This window comes from Colletotrichum orchidophilum (assembly GCF_001831195.1).
Source record: "Colletotrichum orchidophilum strain IMI 309357 chromosome Unknown Scaffold_72.1, whole genome shotgun sequence".
Lineage (NCBI taxonomy): Eukaryota > Fungi > Ascomycota > Sordariomycetes > Glomerellales > Glomerellaceae > Colletotrichum > Colletotrichum orchidophilum.
The window spans coordinates 1-19,717 of record NW_019173028.1 but is presented as its reverse complement, the minus strand read 5'-3'; the positions used below and the strand labels follow the sequence as shown (position 1 = coordinate 19,717).

At 54.0% G+C, this 19,717-nt stretch overlaps 4 protein-coding genes across 4 annotated transcripts; 3 read left to right on the top strand and 1 right to left on the bottom strand.

Annotated features, from left to right (window-relative positions):
• Positions 1 to 543: 543 nt before the first annotated feature.
• CORC01_08426 (gliotoxin biosynthesis protein GliK) lies at positions 544 to 1,881 on the top strand (the record flags this gene model as incomplete). The annotated part of the gene is made up of 1 exon (XM_022620057.1): positions 544 to 1,881. One exon carries the CDS (start codon positions 544 to 546, stop codon positions 1,879 to 1,881), a length of 1,338 nt encoding a protein of 445 aa, XP_022473369.1.
• A 322-nt stretch (positions 1,882 to 2,203) lies between these two features.
• Positions 2,204 to 3,585, bottom strand: CORC01_08425 (glycerol-3-phosphate dehydrogenase; the record flags this gene model as incomplete). Its single annotated transcript, XM_022620056.1, has 2 exons — positions 2,204 to 3,422; positions 3,527 to 3,585. 2 exons carry the CDS (start codon positions 3,583 to 3,585, stop codon positions 2,204 to 2,206), a joined length of 1,278 nt encoding a protein of 425 aa, XP_022473368.1.
• A 6,902-nt stretch (positions 3,586 to 10,487) lies between these two features.
• CORC01_08424 (glycogen debranching enzyme) lies at positions 10,488 to 15,351 on the top strand (the record flags this gene model as incomplete). Its single annotated transcript, XM_022620055.1, has 3 exons — positions 10,488 to 10,702; positions 10,809 to 15,192; positions 15,244 to 15,351. The coding sequence occupies 3 exons, from the start codon at positions 10,488 to 10,490 to the stop codon at positions 15,349 to 15,351; spliced, it is 4,707 nt and encodes a 1,568-aa protein (XP_022473367.1).
• A 748-nt stretch (positions 15,352 to 16,099) lies between these two features.
• CORC01_08423 (uncharacterized protein) lies at positions 16,100 to 17,265 on the top strand (the record flags this gene model as incomplete). Its single annotated transcript, XM_022620054.1, has 3 exons — positions 16,100 to 16,303; positions 16,413 to 16,580; positions 16,735 to 17,265. The coding sequence occupies 3 exons, from the start codon at positions 16,100 to 16,102 to the stop codon at positions 17,263 to 17,265; spliced, it is 903 nt and encodes a 300-aa protein (XP_022473366.1).
• Between the last annotated feature and the right edge of the window lie 2,452 nt (positions 17,266 to 19,717).

Sequence of the window (19,717 nt, the reverse complement as noted above, 5' to 3'; positions counted from 1 at the left end):
TATCTAGAGGTTGAAGGGATAGGAACCTCCAAGAAAGACCCCAGTCCAACGCCCCCTCCACAGCAACCCATCCAGCGATCCCGCATGCCGCGCCCCGGTTATGTAAGCCAAATCTGACCCGCGCGCGTTCTCCGTCCACCGCTCCCTTCAATGACGCCCGCAGCGACCCTCCCACTATTCCACTAACACCAGGACGGGGACCTCCCTTATCCCCAAAGCGTCGTCATCCAAAGTCAAAGTCCAAACCCCAGACACTTATAGTCTCTCGCGCCCCCCCAGCTAACGAACCAGTCCCCCGGCTCACCGAAGCTTCGCAAATCTCCCGCTTCACACATCCCATCTCGTCACCTTTAGACTTTGGCATCATCCCAGCTTTGGATTCGCTCCCTTACGTTGAGCTCGTTCCCCTACAAGAGGAGATCCCGCGCCCGAATCCACACCAGCTCCATTACCCAACGCAGAAAACGACCGAGCTTCCCCAGCGACTCGTTCGCATCAACCAGCAAACACATATAAAAAAAACAAAAAGAAGGGCGGGAAAACATGGCGACCTCGCTCCCCCAAGAACCAATCTGCCTCCTCCGGCGCATCCAAGAACTCGCCTCCCTCTCCTCCGCTTCCTCCTCATCAAACCCCTCGAAAAGGTCCTACCCGCCCATCGCAAGCATCCCGCGGACCTCCCCCGCCCGCCTCGCCGCAGCCTCCCCAGACGCACCGCGCGACGACGCCGCAACCCAGCCGACGACGATCCTCTACCTCGCCTACGGCTCCAACCTCAGCGCAGAAACCTTCCTAGACGCCCGCGGCATCCGCCCGCTCTCCCAGGTCAACGTCTCGGCCCCGGGCCTCACCCTCGTCTTCGACCTCCCCGGCCTCCCCTACACCGAACCCTGCTTCGCCAACTCGGCGCCCCGGAAAGTGCCCAAACTCCCGGACCCGACCGATCCCCCCAAGTTCCCGCCGGTGCCTCCCCTGCCGCCTCCCGCCAGTCTCTCCGACAAGGCAAAGATGACGCCGAGGCCGACGACGGCCACCACACCGGACCTGGGCTGGGACAAGGGTCTCTTTGGCGTCGTCTACGAAGTCACGCCAGAAGACTACGCCACCATCCTCGCGACTGAGGGCGGCGGCTCCTCGTACAAGGACATTTTTACCCCCTGCATCCCGCTCCCGCCCCGCGTCTCCGTCCCCGAGAAGCCGCCCATTGAGATCCCGCGCCCGTTTCTCGCGCACACGCTCTACTCCCCCTCCATCCCGCTCGCCGACCCCGATACTTCCTCCTCCTCCTCCTCCTTCTCCTCCGTCTCTTCCTCCCTCCCAATCTACAACAATAACAACACCACCAACGACCACGACGACAACACCCCCAAAAAACCAAGCGACCCCCGCAAGAAATGGTACTGGCGCCTCCTCCAACCGTCCCGCCGCCCAGACCCAGCCTACGCCCAGCCCTCCCCGCGCTACCTAAAGCTCATCACCGACGGCGCGGCAGAACACGAGCTCCCCGACGACTACCAGTGCTGGCTCAATTCCCTCCAACCCTACACGGCGACCTCGCGCCGCCAAAGGGTCGCGCAGTGGCTTTTGTGGACGCTCTTTATCCCCGTCCTCCTGCTCTTTTTCGAAATCAACAAAAAGTTGGCCAACAAGGAGGGCAAAGTCCCCGTGTGGCTCGGTGTCACGCTCGCCGTGGTGTTTAATCTGCTCTGGATGGCGTATGATTCGGTGCTGAGGCCCGTTTTCGGAGACGGGGAGAGGACGCAGGAGGATGACGGTGATGAGGACAATAATAAGAGGTTTTTCCGAGCGAGGTCGTGGAGGAGACGTTACGCTGCTGGTGTTGATGAGGAAAAGATGGGATTGCTTGAGGATATGGACTGAAGAGTCGGTGGGGGACATACAAGGACGGACATGCATTTCACTCTATACTAGCGCGTAGGATACCACACATCATCAGATTGACCAGAACAATGTCGTCATTGCTTGACCTGTCTAAATCCATTCCTTCACACCATGCTACTGCGGTAAATGATCCAGGGATATCAACATTTGTCTTTCAAAAATCAAAAACCAAGACTCCAGCCCCTCTGCCCCACCAACACCAGGTGCCGTCGGATCACATTCCGTCACGATCAGTGCTGTGCCGTACTATCCACATGCTCTCTGATGCCACGATTCTTTTCCCTCTCCCTTGGCCTGCAACTTAGTTTTCTGAAGCAGAGACCAAGCTCGGAATATCGTCGACGCTGTAGCGTCCCTCGAGAATGCCGTGCACAGCGGTGAACAAAGGGTAGTGCTTCTCCTGGCCCCTCGCCTTGAGGAAGCTGTTGACCTCCTGCGCCGTGCTCGTACCCTGAAGCAGCTGACCGTTCAACTCCCGCTTCTCAATCTCTTGAACGCTCAAGCCCTCCGCCACAGCCATTTTGGCGCACTTGAAGTTTCTGCCACCACTGCACGACGTGATCAGATCCGCTACGCCGGCCGACTCCTCGGTAAACGTTCCCGTGTGCACCGTCTCACCGAAGAACTCCTTTCCAAAGTTGACCATCTCCAACAGGCCCACGCGCATGATGGCGGCCTTGGCGTTGTCACCCCAGCCGCGGCCGTCGACAAAGCCGGCGGCCAGCGCGACGATGTTCTTGAGGGCGCCGCCCAGTGAGACGCCGGCAACGTCAGAGACCATGCGGACGTGGAAGTAGGGGCGGTGGAAGAGGTGCTTGAAAATTTGGTGGTCCAGGGGCGGGTACTCGGCGGGCACGGCGGTGAGCTTCGTTTTGGAGGTGCGGCCGCGGGCGTCCTTGTGCTGCATATCGATGGTCGTCAAGGGCGCAATGCCGTTGCCGTTAGCGTTGGGGTTCGGAGAGGTGGCACGTGGGGTCGGCGCGCGCGAGTTATCCATGGGCGGGGGGTCGTAGGCGACAGTGGTCTCGGACCACTTCTCGGCGGCGATTTCGGACGCGATGTTGGCACCGGAGAGGGCGCCGCAGTAGATGCCGAGGCCGTCGCCGATCCACTCGGAAAAGAGGGAGACGCCGTCGTCAGAGACGTTGACGCCCTTGATGCAGGAGATGCCGCGGGCAAAGGGCAGGATATGGCCGTTGAGCTGCTTGCAGACATTGCCGATAAACTGATGGGGGAGGTTAAAGATGAGGATGGTGGAGTCCTTGACGGCGTCCTGCAGGGAGGGGTTTGCGATGATGTTGTGGGGGAGCTTGATGCCCGGCAGGTATTTTGTGTTTTCGTGGTATTTGTTGATGACGGTTGTCAACTTCTGGGGCTTCTCGCCGAGGGAGGCGTCGTAGTAGGGGGATGTCGAGTCCAGGGTGACGTCTTCCTCATACACCCACATGTGCACGTCTTCTTCAAAGAGGTCGGGAAATGCCTTTGTGTTTTCGGCCACGATCTTGGAGATGGTCGAGCCCCTGGGGTGTGTTAGTGTCTGGTGTCTGTCTGGTTGGTCGCGTAGACGAGTAGGGAGCTGTGGGAATTGCCATATGAAATATTGGTGTGAAAGAGAGGCGCTCACCAGTTACCGGAGCCCACGACCGTCACCTTGTGTTTCTTCTCTACACCGAGGGAAGCCATTGTGGTTGTGGAGTTGAATCGTCGTACGGGAAGGCTGCTTCTGACAATGGAAACAACAGGACGCAGTCTGAAAAGCATGAGGCACAGTGGAGCAAGAGGTAGGAAAAGAAAAGGAGGGGGTGAAGGTTATCTTATTATGTACTGGCCGGGAGGAAGTAAGGGTAGGTCAAGGTAGGCCAGGGAAGTGGAGGGTAATGTCGGAAAGGTCAGGTAAGACAGCTAAGGGAGGGTCCAAGTCCAGGTCTAGAAAGGTATCGGCATCGGCTCCTCTTTGGGTGTGTGTCGTGTCGTGTCTTGCTCCTGGGGGGTCACTTGGTCACGAACCGCAGCAGTAGCAGTTGATTAGTAGCGAGCAGCAGATGGCAGAAAAAAAAGGGTGCTGGGTGCATGTGGTTTTGCCCCTCCATCTTTCCTCCCCTGTCTGTCTCCAGCTGTGTCTTTGAATATTTCCGGGAACCAGCCAACGCCCACCGCTGCTGCTGCTGCTGCATTTTACTCCTGAGCACACAATCCGTAAATTACCAATGGGAGTCTGCACCACCACGACCACCGCCGCAATAAACCCCAGTTCCATCCCCGTCCAGTGAGGGAAGCTGCGACCAATGGCAGCCACACTTTGCAGTCAGCTCTACCACAGTGCCGCGGTCTTCCTGCCAGCAGCAGTGTTGAGAGCCAGCATGACGCACGTCCAGGCCGGGAGGGTCGCGGTAACTGACGTGACCGCTTTCCCTATTGGGTATAGTCGCTCAACGAAATGCCAGGGGTTGAGGCCGAGTCGGCGGGCCCCTTCCCTTTTTTTCGTTGTCGGTCCATTTGTGTCTGTTCTGACTTCTGACTTCTTGGGCAGGAAGGAACAAGCTGAGATGGCCCAGGCGGAGGAAGGTTCCTCATCCCCGGGGAGCCTCGGCCGGACTCTCCGCCTCCTCCGGCTCTGGCCGAGGCAAGTCGGACCTGGCATTTGCACGTTTGTATCGTGAAGATGTAAAGACTTCAACGGGTTACTTTCCGCCCCCAGTCTCCATGGTCTCCAGCGTGTCTCCCCATCGAGCCCAGAGCTCGGCTTGTCACAAGACAAAAAATGTCAACAAATTGCTTCCAACCCCACCGTCCCTATCAATTCTCCCCCCTTCCGCCTCCGCCTCCGCCTCCCCATGTTCAATTTTCGTGTGCAAAAGTGGGTTCCTCTCGGTGGGACCCCAGAGAGAAAACGACCCAAGATTAGATGCAATGCACCATTGGCACCAATCCCCCTGGCAGGATCCGTAGATGGGGAATCACATGCCAAACAGTCTGTCATTCTTTTCCTTTTGCTTCTTCACCTGTCGTGCCTGAATCCCGGCCGGGGGATAAGTTAGCCCACGATGCCGATCGTCGCATGGGGTTCAACGTCAACGACACCCATTTTCACGTTGTCTCTCCTGTTTCCTCATTGGCACAAGCACGCGATATCGCGGCAACGCGGGTGCAACGGGCTTGCGGCTGTGGCCGCGCCGCGCCAGACGCCAGACCTCTTCTCAATCTCTCCGAGGTGCGGATACGCTTACTGCCCCCTAACCTTACTCCCGTCTAAAGTACGGGCACTACATCCCGTTCGCCGCCACCACCCCCCGCCGCCGCGAGCCCTTGCGCCTTCGCTAAACTTTATTGCTCTTCTCCCCGAGGGACATCTGATTGCCGTCCTGCCTCAAAGTGGTATGGTGCTGCCGCTGTTGTCTCTCGAGCACCTGCGACGTAATGAAGATCCCCAGGATGACTGACATGTGTTGCATTGCGGCACATTCTAGTCTCTCTCGACAATCCCATTGTTAAACAGCCGCTCTCTGAAGCCACTTTGACATCCGCGGTTTAGTGTAGAGTAACCACACGTATCCAAGACTGCCTCCTTGTGTGCTAGCCTACCTACATTCCTCAAAGTAAGGTTGTACTAATGACCTTTATCTATCCCCTTGGCAATCATTGGTTTCCAGTCGAAGACATAGATTGAGCAGGAGATATCGAAATGCTGCCACTATGTATGAGTTCCTTGACTGTTTCGATTTCGCAGTAGAAGTATCAATTAAACTTGATTCCAGATAGCCCATGTCGCGATAGCCTCGAGCGCCCTTGGACTCGTCTCAGTCCGGTATGCTCAATCAAAGAAGGCAGTTCTATGCTGCATGAATCGCTGCATCTCGGGTGTCAATCTAACCACAGAGATTACTTGATGTGCATCTTTTGTGAGTGGTTTGTGCTCGATGTTCCAAGTGTTGAACGTGATGTTCGTAACCCCTAACCTTGGCTCGTTCGCTGACAGCCTGCACTTCACAGGGGTTTACTCATCGCGAAGATGGCTGTATTGGTGCAGGTGTAGTAAAAACGTAAGTGACAAAGTCGACATGCTGCCTGCGCTCCGAAATCGATCCTGGTTCCGAGGAAAGTCATGATATTGAGCAGCAAAAGCAAAGACAGTGATCATTATTCAGCTCGTCAATGAATGAAGAGTAAGGACAAAGGACAAAAGGCCAAAAACTTTCCCACCGACCCGAGTATTATATGAGAGGTTCCTAGATCTAGTATTCTGTACTGAGCACCGACATCAAGCCGTCGAGCATCATAGAGGTGCAGTTCGCTGAGCCCTTCGCCAACCATGATCGGGGTAGACTATGGGTGGTCGACGGTGACTTGATCTCGGGTGTAGCCTACCTTGGTCTTCTTGCGAACGTTAGTGAGATCAGAAAAATCTGTTTGGAGAGGGGGATTGAAACATACTGCAAGTATCATCAGCTCACGCTAGTCGACGACAGGTTCAATTCCGAGAGGATGTCAGTCAAATATCAATCCCTACGGACCTATATTATCGACTAGCAATTGGCTCAACATGGATATTAAAGACAATATCGTCGAGTGCTCAAGCTGTTCCTGAAAGATGGCGACCTAATGCTATTCAAGTAAATTATGCCTATGCGTGTAGTGAATGTCATCGGTTCATCCGCCATAGAAAACAGAACTGCTGCTACCGGTCACACTGTCCGGGTTTACTGATCACAAGGGCATATTGTGTATAGAGCATCGGAGGACTGTTCGGATCAAGACAAACGTCTACTCGTCATCAGAGAAGCTTGTCCGCTGCTACGGGATAACGCGAACACTCTTAGACGGTTGAAATTTGAGTAATCCCTCCTCTTTGAATCGGATTGATGAGTACGGCTCAATATTTCTTGGTGCAAGCTCCGCCTACAACATTGTATTCTTTTCCAGAGAGGTTTTGCGGCTGGATTTAACGACGAAGAGATGGGAGTCATTGTCATGAACTTGTTGGCTTGCATTCATCTGTTGTTGTCATTCATTGGTGTGCATTACCGAATCCTTACTGGGATGAGCCCGCAACACCAACGGAGCAAGTCTCACCTAGCGACTACGACTATCTACGAATCTTCCATGGTAAGGTAGGTATTTCTTCACACATGCAGAGAGCGCCCATCTCATGCCTCACCTATAAATTAAAGTGTGACGGTGATCTCCACAACCTCCAGCAGTACCAAGCATCCATTTGATTCTGGCTGAAAACACGCTGGAGAATCATGAAGCCAATGCCTCTTTGACTAGCAGTGTATTGAAGTCACAGAATGGTCCATACTTCCAGCCCAGGCAAGCAACCATCAGATGCTGCATGCCCATGCATGTTGACCTACCGTTACACCTCACCACACGACATCCAATCCAAGTTAGATGGGGACTGCCTTGACGGTTGATGGTCATTTGGGCAGTCCGAGGATGGATCCGTCTGCCCGAAGACCGCCTACGGCAGCTACATGCAAGAGAAAATACATCCCTCTGTGGGAATCATGGACTCTAGAGTATGAAATGCTTCACATAGCTTTGCCGAGATGGAGAAGTGGATAGAGAAGGATCCGTCGACAACAGTGGTTGGAAGTGCAACTGACATTTTATTGGCCATTGCCGTCCTTTCATGAATGCCGTACTATGAATGGCTTCCTCTTGACCGTGATTGAACCCCCCATCGAGATATTGCTCAAGTAAGGCACGACACGACGAGTGGCAAGCCATCCATCCAATGTCCAGCCACGCCGCCAATCTCGCACATAGGTACGGTCAGGGATGGAAAGCCGTCTTTGGTTGCAGGGGGCGGAAGGGCTAGACTCATATGAGAGATGAGCACTAAGCGCGTCTTGCATGAGGTACGTCATGGTGTGAGGAACAGACATGGGAGGAAAAAAGCGGTGTCGGCTCCATAGCATTTGCAGAGAGTGAAGACGTGGACCAGTCGGGGGAGACGGATAGGAGGGGCTTTCCGGTATGCAATACGCTTGGGAAGATGCAGATTTAGTAAGATGGATGGCAATTCTTGAATCTTGTGTGAGAGATGAAGAATGGGGGATGAAGAATTCGGTGTCGCGTTGCGGCAGATGATATTCAGGCACGGAAAGTCAATTGAATTGGCACGAGGCAGGTACGAGGAACACAGGTTGCTGATCAGCGTAGACAAAGCAAGAAAGGGGCAAGTGCGACTGCTGGCAAGAAGAAGAGGAAGGCACCCGTGTAGGGCGGCGAGGGGTGGCCCGTCGGGGGGGTTGCCACGGACAGGTAGGGTACCTACAGTAAGGATGAGGTCGAGTGGGAGCTGGAGCTATCCTTCCGGAAAGAGCAAGAAGCACCAAGGTGCCAGGGAAGGAGAAAGGAAGGAGGGGCATGAAACCGCGTCTGTGCAGTAGGGCGAGCTGCTAAAGCTGATGCGGGAGGAAGTCTGATGACGTCACTCTCCATGCAGTGCTGGGATGGAGCTCTTTTGATTCTAGCCTTTTTTTCCCTCCTTCTTTTCCTTACCTCTCTGCTTCGCGGTTCTCGGCCTGCAACGAATTTGAGGAAAGACAGACAAAAAAAAGGAGGCAGTCTTCAACGAGATAGACATGATATGACAGACACGTCAGACCAGAGCGGGGGCTCATTGGCGCGGATCGACGTGGATCGCAGCATGCGCCGAGAATCGCACTGTTGTCGAGTCAGATCATGGTCGTCGAGAGGATTCCCCAATACGAGAGAGAGCCTCAGTACCAGGACAGCCGAATGCTCGGAACCATATCGAGGTCACCGCCCGCAGTCTTTGCAAAGGACATCTTCAGCAACTTCATGATGAACTAGGACCGCAGATCCTGTTTTCAAAGTTTGGCATTGCAAGCCGTTGGGACACGAAGATGATACCCATGAATATGGACATGAATAACACGACCTTTCCTCTCCCATCCTGATCTGGCCTGGCCAGCCATGCTGCGCTGCCATGCTCTCCAAGTCTCGGTCTGAGTCTCCCTCCCCGGCATGCGACATCAACATCCCGGTTACCGCTCAAATTTGTTGCACACACGATATGGAACCCCCACCGCACTAGCACACTCGCTGCTTGGATTGTCACTGGCCAGCCTGCCTGCATCGTGATCCGAGAAGCATCTAAAGAGTGGGAATCATCGGTGTCGATAATGGTCTGGAATCTCGGGGATCGTGATGGTGGCCCACGACCGGCGCAGCGCACAGTCCAAACTCCGCTAGGGCGTCTACACTAGAGCAACCTGGAACCCCACCGAGCTCTGTGCAGTCCCCGCCCAAGCTATCCGGTTCGGGCGGTGCCAAACATTCCCATGTTTGCCGTGCCCGTCAATTTTGGCAGCTTTGACATTTGCGGGTCTGCTGCGGGCATGGAAGTATCTTCTCCGCATGCTGCTGGCGGGGAGGTACTTGATTGCCCCGCTCCCCGCCTGTCTTTTTCGAGTTTCTTTTCACTGGAGACTTTTTTCGTTCCTCGAAGTTGGCTAATTGACAATGGAAGCTCCTGCAGCCATCCTGGAGTAAGGTAGGTTGGCAAGGGTGGCAAGCACTGGTAAAGTACCTAGCTGCAAGCATGACTGGCCAAGTACCTTACCTCGAGACGAGGTGAAGCAGCTGCATGTATCTCGTCCAATCTTGCTGTCCTCATAACTGAAGTTGGTGAGAAGCATGAGAAGGAAGCGAGGTGGGCTGAGGTAGCAAAGTGTCCCCAACACCAACTACCTTAACACAGAGTACAAGGAAGCCCAGCGTTTTCTCACGCCCATCACATTGCTTTGCTTTTCACGCCTTGGATTGGTCTGGCTTCCGTTGAATCTCTTGCTGCTCTACTAAGATCTCCAAGTTCCCCGGGTGAGCTTTGCCAAGGTATCTTACCTTATGTGCCAATTAGGTTAAAAGGAACCTGAAGAAAAGCAGGCAGAAAAGAGACTACAGAGATACCCCGTCATACCTTGCCCTTCCTGATCTTACCTACCTTACCTTACTTGGATACTAATTAGCTGACCGGCCGGACTGGGAGCGGCAGCGGTGCGGTCGGGAAGGCAAGGTACTAGGTAGCTAGCTGTACCTGGGCTGATTTTCTCTGGGGCGCCATCTCCCGCGCTGTCTCTCTTTCTGGCCCAGTCCGTCATATCGTCACCGTCCGGCTGTGTTTTCTTTTCCTTCTCCTCCTCCTCACCCTCTTCTCCCACCCTTTCTCCCAACTTCTTCTCTTCCTATGCAATTCGTCATTCCAACCTCCTCCAGCAGTCCGTTGATCCTCGAGACCCACGGCCTGTTCATCCCGCCGTCAAGTCGTCCCTCCCCCAGTCTCTGTCGCATCTTAATCAATTGCACTTCCAATTGCCACTCGCTCCATCCAGCTGCGTCCTCACCCTCGCTCAACCCCCAGCACAAGGCCCATTCTTTTTGGCCGGAATCGTCTCCGCATAATTACGCCAGTGCGCTCTCCACGGTCCACGGCCACAGCTCTCGCCCTCGTCCCGACGCCCCCGTCCTCGTCCTTCATTGATACCCACGTCGCCGATCTGTCCGCGGGGCACGAAAGCTGCCTCCTACAACCTACGCAAATGGTCCCGAAAACCATGATATCCAACGAAGTATACCTCCTCCCCCTCAACGACGATGGCTCGCCCGAGGTTGCCGGCGAGTACATTTACCTCGCCCCAAAGACAAACGATCCCGTCACTATTCGCTTTGCAATCGAGGGCACCTCGTCCATCTGTCGCCATGGCAGTCTGTGGGTCAACATTCCAGAGCAGGGCGCCGAGTTCCACAGAGACCAGTTCCGCGAGTTCAAGTAAGCTTTCTCTGCCTCCACTGCTCCCAATTGCGACGTAGACTTTTTTCTGTCTTGTTCCTGGTTTGTCTTCTCGTCTGTAACCCGCGACTTATGCGCCGTCTAGACTAAAACCCGACTTCAATCGCACAATTGAAATCTCCATTCCCATCTTCCAGGCCGGTGCCTACGCCTTCTACACCACCTATGCCGAGCTGCCAGAGCTCGTAGAGGAGCTCGACTCGACTCCTCAGACCACCGCCACCAACAAAAAGACGCCCCTCTACTACATCGATGTTGCCCCGCGTCTCAGTCTCGATGGCCGCCCGCTGCCATTGCCTGCTCTGTCCATCTTTTCAGTCATTAGCAAGTTTATGGGCAAATACCCGGGCGACTGGGAAAAGCATCTTCGTGGCATTAGCGACCGTGGTTACAACATGATTCACTTCACCCCGCTGCAGGTTCGCGGTGCTTCCAATTCCCCCTACAGCTTGTACGATCAATTGGGCTGGGACCCCGAATGCTTCCCTGCCGGCGAGAAAGACATCAAAGGCCTGGTGGAGAGCTTAGAAAAACAGTATTCCCTGCTAAGTTTGACCGATATTGTCCTAAATCACACGGCACATAACACTGCATGGCTGCAAGATCACCCAGATGCTGGATACAACCTGATAACAGCACCTTGGCTTGAGTCAGCGTGGCTGCTGGATTCGAAGCTGCTGGAGCTCAGCGACAACCTTGAGAAGCTTGGACTCCCCACCGAAGTGAAGAGCGACGATGACCTCATCAAGATTATGGACGCCATCAAGAAGCAGGTGATATCCGAGATCCGCCTCTGGGAATACTACGCCATTGACGTCGAGCGCGATGTTGAAGCGGGCCTGGAAGCTTGGATTGCCGGCAGCACCACGCTGCCAAAGGATACGAGTGGCGACGCAAATGTGACTGGATTGAAGGATGCCTCCCTGAAAGACCAGGCCGACTTCCTCATTAAGAACGGTCTCCAGGGCGGTGACCGCTTGGGAGAAAGATTCAGGAGAAAGGTCGATCCCAAGGTGGCTTCCGGGCTTCTCTCCACCATTCTTGGACGCTACCAAGGTGAGGAGGGCAGTAGCCCGAGAAAGGCGGCAGCAAAGTCAAAGTTGGTCTCGATTCTCGACGAAATCAACCTGCCATTTTACAAAGAGTACGATAATGAGCTCAGCGAGATCCTACAGCAGCTGTTCAACCGCATCAAGTACTGCCGACTTGACGAACATGGCCCGCGCATGGGTCCCATCAACAAGGAGTTTCCTCTCATCGAGACCTACTTCACTCGCCTGCCCAAGAACGATACTACGGCCAAGAACAAACCCGAAGAGAATGTTCTGGTCAACAACGGTTGGGTTTGGGGCGGCAACGCCTTGGTCGACAACGCCGGCCCGGATTCTCGCGTGTACCTGAGGCGCGAGGTCATTGTTTGGGGCGACTGTGTCAAGCTCCGCTACGGCAAGGGTGCCTCGGACAGTCCTTTCCTGTGGGAGTTCATGACCAAGTACGCCCGTATGCTCGCCAAGTACTTTGCTGGTTTCCGCATTGACAATTGCCACTCTACGCCAATTCACGTTGCCGAGCACATTCTCGACGAGGCTCGTCGAGTCCGACCGGATTTGTACGTTGTGGCAGAGTTGTTCTCGGGTTCCGAAGAGATGGATTACGTCTTCGTGAAAAGGCTGGGTCTGAGTGCCTTGATCCGCGAGGCCATGCAAGCGTGGAGCACTGGCGAGCTCAGTCGTCTGGTTCACAAGCACGGCGGTCGTCCCATTGGCAGCTTTGAGGTTGACGAGATTTCCAAGGCGGACCCCAAGTCTCCAATGAGCCCCATGAGCCCGTCCAATGAAGGCAGCGACATGCTCAACGGGAGCAGCCCGTCCTCAAGAGAAATCATTCGAAAAATCAAGCCTGTGCCAGTTCAAGCCCTCTTCATGGACTGCACTCACGACAACGAGACTCCGGCCCAGAAGCGTGATGCTCGCGACACCCTTCCGAACGCGGCTCTTGTCAACATGTGCGCCAGTGCGACTGGCAGTGTCATGGGCTACGATGAGATCTACCCCAAGCTTGTTGACCTCGTAAACGAGACTAGGTTGTACACGTCCGAGTCATCCTCCAAGGCTGTTAAGATTGGTGGTGGCGGAAACGGCATTGGTGGCATCAAGAAGCTCTTGAACCAGATCCACACCCTCATGGGTAAGGACGGATACGACGAGACTCACATCCACCACGAGGATCAGTACATCACCGTGCACAGAGTCCACCCTGAGTCGAGAAAGGGATACTTCCTCATTGCCCACACTGCTTTCCCTGGGTACGGCAACGGCAACGGTGCTTTCAATGCCGTACACCTTGGAGGAACGAAAGCCCGTCATCTTGGTAGCTGGATGCTCGAAGTAGACGCGAGCGATGAGGCCCGCAAAGAGGCCTCGGACGACAAGAAGCTACTGCGCGGTCTGCCTAGCCGTGTCGTTGATGTCCCCGGCGTTCGCATGGAGGTCAAGGGCGATGAGACTATCATTACCGTCCGCGACAAGTTCCCTCCTGGTAGCATTGCCCTCTTCGAGACCTGGATCCCGGCGGCCGAACACTCATCAGGTCTCGACAACTACGTCACTTCGGGTGCCAGATCCGCTGTCGAGAGCCTGAACCTTGTGGACCTCAACTTCCTGCTCTACCGATGTGAGGCTGAGGAACGTGATGGAAGCGGTGGGAACGACGGCTGCTACGAAATTCCCAGCTACGGCAAGCTCGTCTATGCCGGTCTCCAGGGCTGGTGGAGTCTTCTAAAGGATATCATCCGAGACAACAATCTTGCTCATCCTCTGTGCCAGAATCTTCGCGACGGCCAGTGGGCTTTGGATTACATTGTCGGACGCCTGGAGCGCATCAGCAAAACTCCCGATTTCGAGAATCTCGAGAAGCCCGCCGTCTGGCTGAAGGAGCGGTTTGACGCCATTCGCAAGATCCCGAGCTTCTTGCTGCCGAGATACTTTGGCCTCGTGCTGCGCACATTATACACTGCCTCATGGGAGCGTGGGCTCGAACTCATGAACGAAAACGTCCGTGAAGGGCAATGGTTCCTCCAAAGTCTTGCGATGGTCAGCGTGCAAGAGACTGGTTTGGTCAAGTCTGGTTCCTTGTGGCCAAAGAAACTGGTCCCGTCGTTGGCTGCCGGCCTGCCTCATTTTGCCGTCGAATGGGCCAGGTGCTGGGGACGTGATGTCTTCATCTCCCTCCGTGGTCTCTACCTTGGCACTGGCCGCTTTGACGAAGCGAAGGAGCACATCCTTGCATTCGCTAGTGTACTGAAGCACGGCATGATCCCCAACCTGCTCAGCAGTGGAGCTTTGCCGCGATACAACTCTCGCGACTCCATCTGGTTCTTCCTTCAATGCATCCAAGACTATACCAAGTTCGCCCCCAACGGACTGGACCTGCTCAAGGAGAAGGTCAAGAGACGCTTCCTGCCCTACGACGACACGTGGTTCGATGTTGACGACCCCCGCACCTATTCCCAGGAAAGCACCATTGAGGACATCATCCAGGAAGCGCTGCAGAGGCACGCATCTGGCATGTCTTTCCGCGAGGCCAATGCCGGCCCTTCGATCGACTCGCAGATGAGCGACAATGGCTTTAACATTTCCATCAAGACCGACTGGGACACCGGCATCATCTTTGGTGGCAACCAGAACAACTGTGGCACATGGATGGACAAGATGGGCGAAAGCGAGCGCGCTGGCTCCAAGGGTGTTCCCGGCACACCTCGCGACGGCGCTGCCATTGAGATCACTGGTCTACTATACAGCACCTTGAAATGGGTGGCTTCGCTCAACTCGCAAGGCAAGTATCAGTATTCGTCCGTGAAGAAGGCAGACGAGTCGACCATTTCTCTCAGGGAGTGGGCCAACCTGATTCGTGACAGCTTTGAGCGATGTTACTGGGTTCCCCTCTCTCCTGAGGAAGACACGAAGTACGATGTCAACTCTAAGATTATCAACCGCCGCGGTATCTACAAAGACTTGTACAAGTCCGGCAAGGAGTACGAAGACTACCAGCTGCGTGCCAACTTCCCCATTGCAATGTGCGCGGCACCCGAGCTTTTCGATCCCGCGCATGCGCTGCACGCTCTCTTGGTTGCCGACAAAACTATCCGCGGGCCTACAGGCATGGCAACTCTCGATCCTGCCGATCTCAACTACAGGCCCTACTACCGTAACAGCGAAGACAGCGAGGACTTCGCCACTAGCAAGGGACGAAACTATCACCAGGGCCCGGAATGGCTCTGGCCGACGGGTTTCTTCCTTCGCGCCTTGCTCAAGTTTGACCTCGCAAGAAGAGGTGACCAGGCTGGACGTATTGAGGCCTTCCAGCAAGTCACCCGAAGACTTATGGGCTGCAAGCAAATGATCCGGGAAAGCGTCTGGGCCGGACTGGCGGAACTGACGCAGAAGGATGGCGAAGACTGCCCTGACTCTGTGAGTTGTATCAGCGTTGGAAACTATGGCTCGCTTGCTAACAGTGTACAGTGTCCCACACAAGCATGGTCTGCCGGATGTCTGATTGACTTGTACATGGATGCGGCTGAGGAACAAAGCGACAAAGCAAAGATCGCCTTACCTGTAAGGACCAAGTAAATGATTCGACGTTGCGAAAACTAATAACCCCTACTGGGTACCGTATTCAAATTAGTTAGGCGCTTTGAGAGTTTCCACGCGGATGATGCAGAGAAAACACCCTGGGCCCGACAAAAAGCAGTTTGAACTCGGTTGACTTTTGGATCGGAACACGACACGCGTTTCATGGCATATAGATAGACTGCATTAATAACCTAGCATGATTCCTTTATGAGACTTGCGTTCTCCTTGTTTCCAACGGACCTGTTGGGTGTTACATTGTTTGAGCGCATGCGGTGCAGTCATTGAGGTGTCGTTGTGGTCATCTTTGGGTAGTGGTCTCAGAAAATGAACAACTAAAGACTTAACTGTAACTGATGATCCAACACGGGCACCGATGCACCGGCTGCCGGCACGTCAAGCTGACTTTGGAGTGACACTGCATCATTTGCGCACGTATGAACCGACTGACAGATGTCTGGATTGATCCGACTAGTTGAGCCATCCGACCGTTCCTCCTGAGCCACAGCATACCTACGTAAACTCGGCTTCGATTATCAAAGTATCCCCGAACATGGCGAGACATTTCCCAGGCTAAGGTACCCAGACATGCCAGACTAAACCGTCAGCTACCTACGCACAGACCCAGTTCGTCTGAAGATACAAAGACAGCACTTCAAGTGTGGTGTTCCCTCGTTCTCTCTTGACGGTAGACTCACCGTCTTCTTTCCTTCAAGATTCTCTCTCGGTCTTGTCACAATTTTCAACCATGACTGAGGGAACAATCAACACCGCCGCCGGTTCAATTGCCGCCGATGGCCTACCGGCTCATCGACTTCCTTCTGACACGGACACAAATTCCCCTTTTTGGACCGATGGCTTGCCCCTCCCTCTCGAAGAGCATACGAAGAAGCTCTTTGTGGAGTATGCCAAGATCCCCGAGGATAAGCTGGAGGAGCATCTTGAAGAAGCTGTATGCCATATTCGTTCACGCGCTTACCTTTCCACTCCGTCCCTCACTCCCCTGCCTGGTATAAGCTTGAGTGTTGTCAACATAGCACTGACATCGCTCGTGATAATAGCGCAAAAAAGCATGGAACGATTGCCCTTACCCATGTATCGGCCTCTGGTTGTTCCTGAAGCTACAGCTCAGAAATAACAAGGAATTTGACGAGGCTGTTTTGCGTACGCAGAAAGGAGAGAAGCTGCTTGATTTTGGATGTGCAATTGGCCAGGATTTACGCAGCTTGGTGCGTGCTTCTTTTCTCTTACCCCCCCGCCGTCTTTATTTCTGTTCATGTGTTTGCGTTGGCGGCTCCGGCAACATGGGTCACTGCAACGTGACGATTATTCAGTTGTTGACTGGTGTGTCTAACACTACTTACACACATTGACATCTCGCAGGCCCACGCAGGTGCCCCGACAACCATGCTCTACGGCGCAGACCTCGTGCCCAAATTCTTTGACGCCGGACACGCCTTGTTCAATGACCGGGACTCGGGAATTACCTTTCGCCAGGCCAATGCTCTGGACGGAACCGACGCCCTCCCAGACTGGCGCGGGAAATTTTCCATCATTACGTGTAACTACGTGCAGCACTGCTTCAGCCTAGACGACCAGGAGACATTTGCGGGTCTGCTGCTGGATTTACTCTCGGGTAGGAAAGGGGATTTGGTGTTTGGACGGACCGCGGGGACGACGGAGGGGCCGGCGAGGCGGGAGGAGATGCACAAGGGGCAGAGGCTTTATCGGCATACGGAGGCGAGTTTTGTGGCGTTTTGGGAGAGGATGGCGGCGCGGGAGAAGGGTGGTGGGGGGAGGAGGGTGCGGGTTGAGACTTGGGTTGATGAGGTTCCTGCTTTTGAGTTGAGGGGGCCAGGGATGGCGAGGTTTGAGAGTGTGAAGAATTTGATGTATGCTATTCGGTTTGAGTGAGGTTGGTTTGGTTGGTTGGTTGGTGCGTGTGTGTGTGGTATGTGGTGTGTAGTCGGAGAGCATCTCTTTTTCCAGTATTATCAAGGAGAAAGTCGAGCCAATTAGGCCAGGTACCTTGAGATGATCACACAGACGAATCGATAGTTTGGAGGAATGTCTCGGTTCCGTTCGACTCCTCAGCTGCGAGAGCGGACATTGTGGTTCATGGATTAGGATTACTTGGACTGGAGTTATCAGGCCCTGACTCAACAGCACCCGCATAGACTAGTTCCACGACAACAGGCCCTCCGGCAACTTACTGACAGCTTTCAGAAGCTATATACAAATGTCAACAGTTAGTTGAAATTTGGAGAAAGCATTGGTTCCGATACCGTGGACTACCATTTGCAACATGATTAATAGTCCTTCCTTTTTCTTATTCCTGGTTACAATTTTGTGGCTACGCATATATTCTCACCGCTTTCCTCCATGTCTCGCCCCCTCTCTTTTTCTTTTTCTTTTTTTGAGAAGAAGCCCTCTGGAGTACTCAGCTTTCCCCGCAAGACAGTTCTGGCGCCAAAAAGTTTGGGTCGAAAGAAAGCCTCTCCGGGCTACGTAGTCTGAAAGAATTACGAGAGAGTGTACTCAAGCGATATGAGGCCCGACTCCGCATGGAGATAACACCAAGTGTAATGAAGACAATTGAACCAGAAAGAACGGCTGCTTGCTGCAGCTTGAAGGGCCCCGGACCATGTCAACCGGATCATCATCGCCAAAGTCAGATTTGACAACCCGTGTCGAGGCCGCCGGCAATGACCAACATCCTATTCATCATGAGCAACTCGCTATTTACCGTTCGACTGTCGGTAGGAGTTGCAAGCTTCATCCGTCAAACTGCGGCTAATCACAGGAGCTGAATCTCTCCGCCACGATAACCCCCGGCCCCGCCTCTTTGTCTCCATTTCTTTTGGCGAACCAAAGACCCCAGTGAACCCAGAAACCCGGTAAAAGCTTCTCTCACGGGACACAAGCAAAAAAACATAGAAGCTTTTGATCTTCAGCTCGCTTGCCACAAATGTCTTTGAATCGACTGTTGTGGCTTTACTGCCCCTCGGAATGTTTAGATTACCTTGCCTCTCTCTCAGGGCGCCGAAGAACGCCACATGTCGCCTTTTATAAATTCCTTGTGTCTTCAAACCATGTGGTTGCAGTCTTACGTGCACGTGGCACCGGAACACCAACTCCTGAGGGGCTGAACGGTTTTCTTCCAGACTTTTCTCCTGGTGGAAGACGAGAGATTGACATACGGGAACTTCCTCGGGTTGCTCTCGGCACGTACTTGCGGGAAATGAGGCTGGATACTTCTGCTGCGTTGTGTTAGTTGTGGCTTGATGGGAAGTGGTCTGACGGACAATATGGTTACACCCTCAATGTGGTGTACGACGCTGAATGATTACCTTAATGTCTCGGAGCGAGAGTTGGGCTCGGGCAGAGCAGGGGGCAATAGCATGGAAATCGACAATGAATATCTCCGTCGAGCGTTTGTTTTGTTTCCTAGAAGGGTGATTTTGTTTCTCTTATTGCTCAAACATGTCGGCCTCCCCGATGGGACCGGCAGGAAATTTCCGTCATATCGACTCATTGAAGGAAGAGTAGAGGTATCACAGCATTTGACGCCGGATACCTTAAGTTTCCGTGCCGCTTAATGGTGAACGATGATGATCTTCCGGCCGAAAGGCGGAAGCCAAAAAAAAATCTGGCACGTTGCTCAGCTGGAGCTTCGATGCCTTTCACGTCTGAAGTTTATTGACTCGAGTGATGTCGTCCTACGTTGCTCTGCCAAGGTGTCACTATCCCGGTGTATCAACGAGAGGCGAACTTCCGACACGTCAGAAGGATCGTCAGGGGCAGGGAGACCTTTTCTCCAAACTAGTTGTTGGAGATATGTCGATTTGTATCTCGTCATGTTTCCGGACATGTCTATAGTCCGCTTTGGCCGTTCTACGGAGAGTAAGCAACGAGACTACTACCCACGCTGCTACCAGAACCCCGCGGACTGTAAGCCTTCGTATACAAAGATACCATGAAGACGACGGAATCATACCAGGTTGAATTCAAAACGATCAACAGATCGATGCAATCGCCCTTTGCACCCCGGCCTAAATCATGCTTTTAGCGTCGGACAGGACACAAGAGATGTAGCTGGCCGCGGGTGATTAGGCCGGAACCTAGGTCCGGCTTCTGGTCACAGCACACGCACTACGACAACCCCCTTATTCTGCCGAATCGCGTATCTTTCCTCCGAAAGGGAAAAAAGGATCCCAGAAAGTCGGTCGAAATGCAGGGCTGCCCGAACTTTTGACTGGGGGCCCCTCCCTCTGGCCGGGTGCGTCAGGCAGCTCCTAACGCATGTCTCGGACGAAACGAGGCCAATTTTCTTCTCCCCTCTCTTCGACGACTGGGAGGGGGGGGG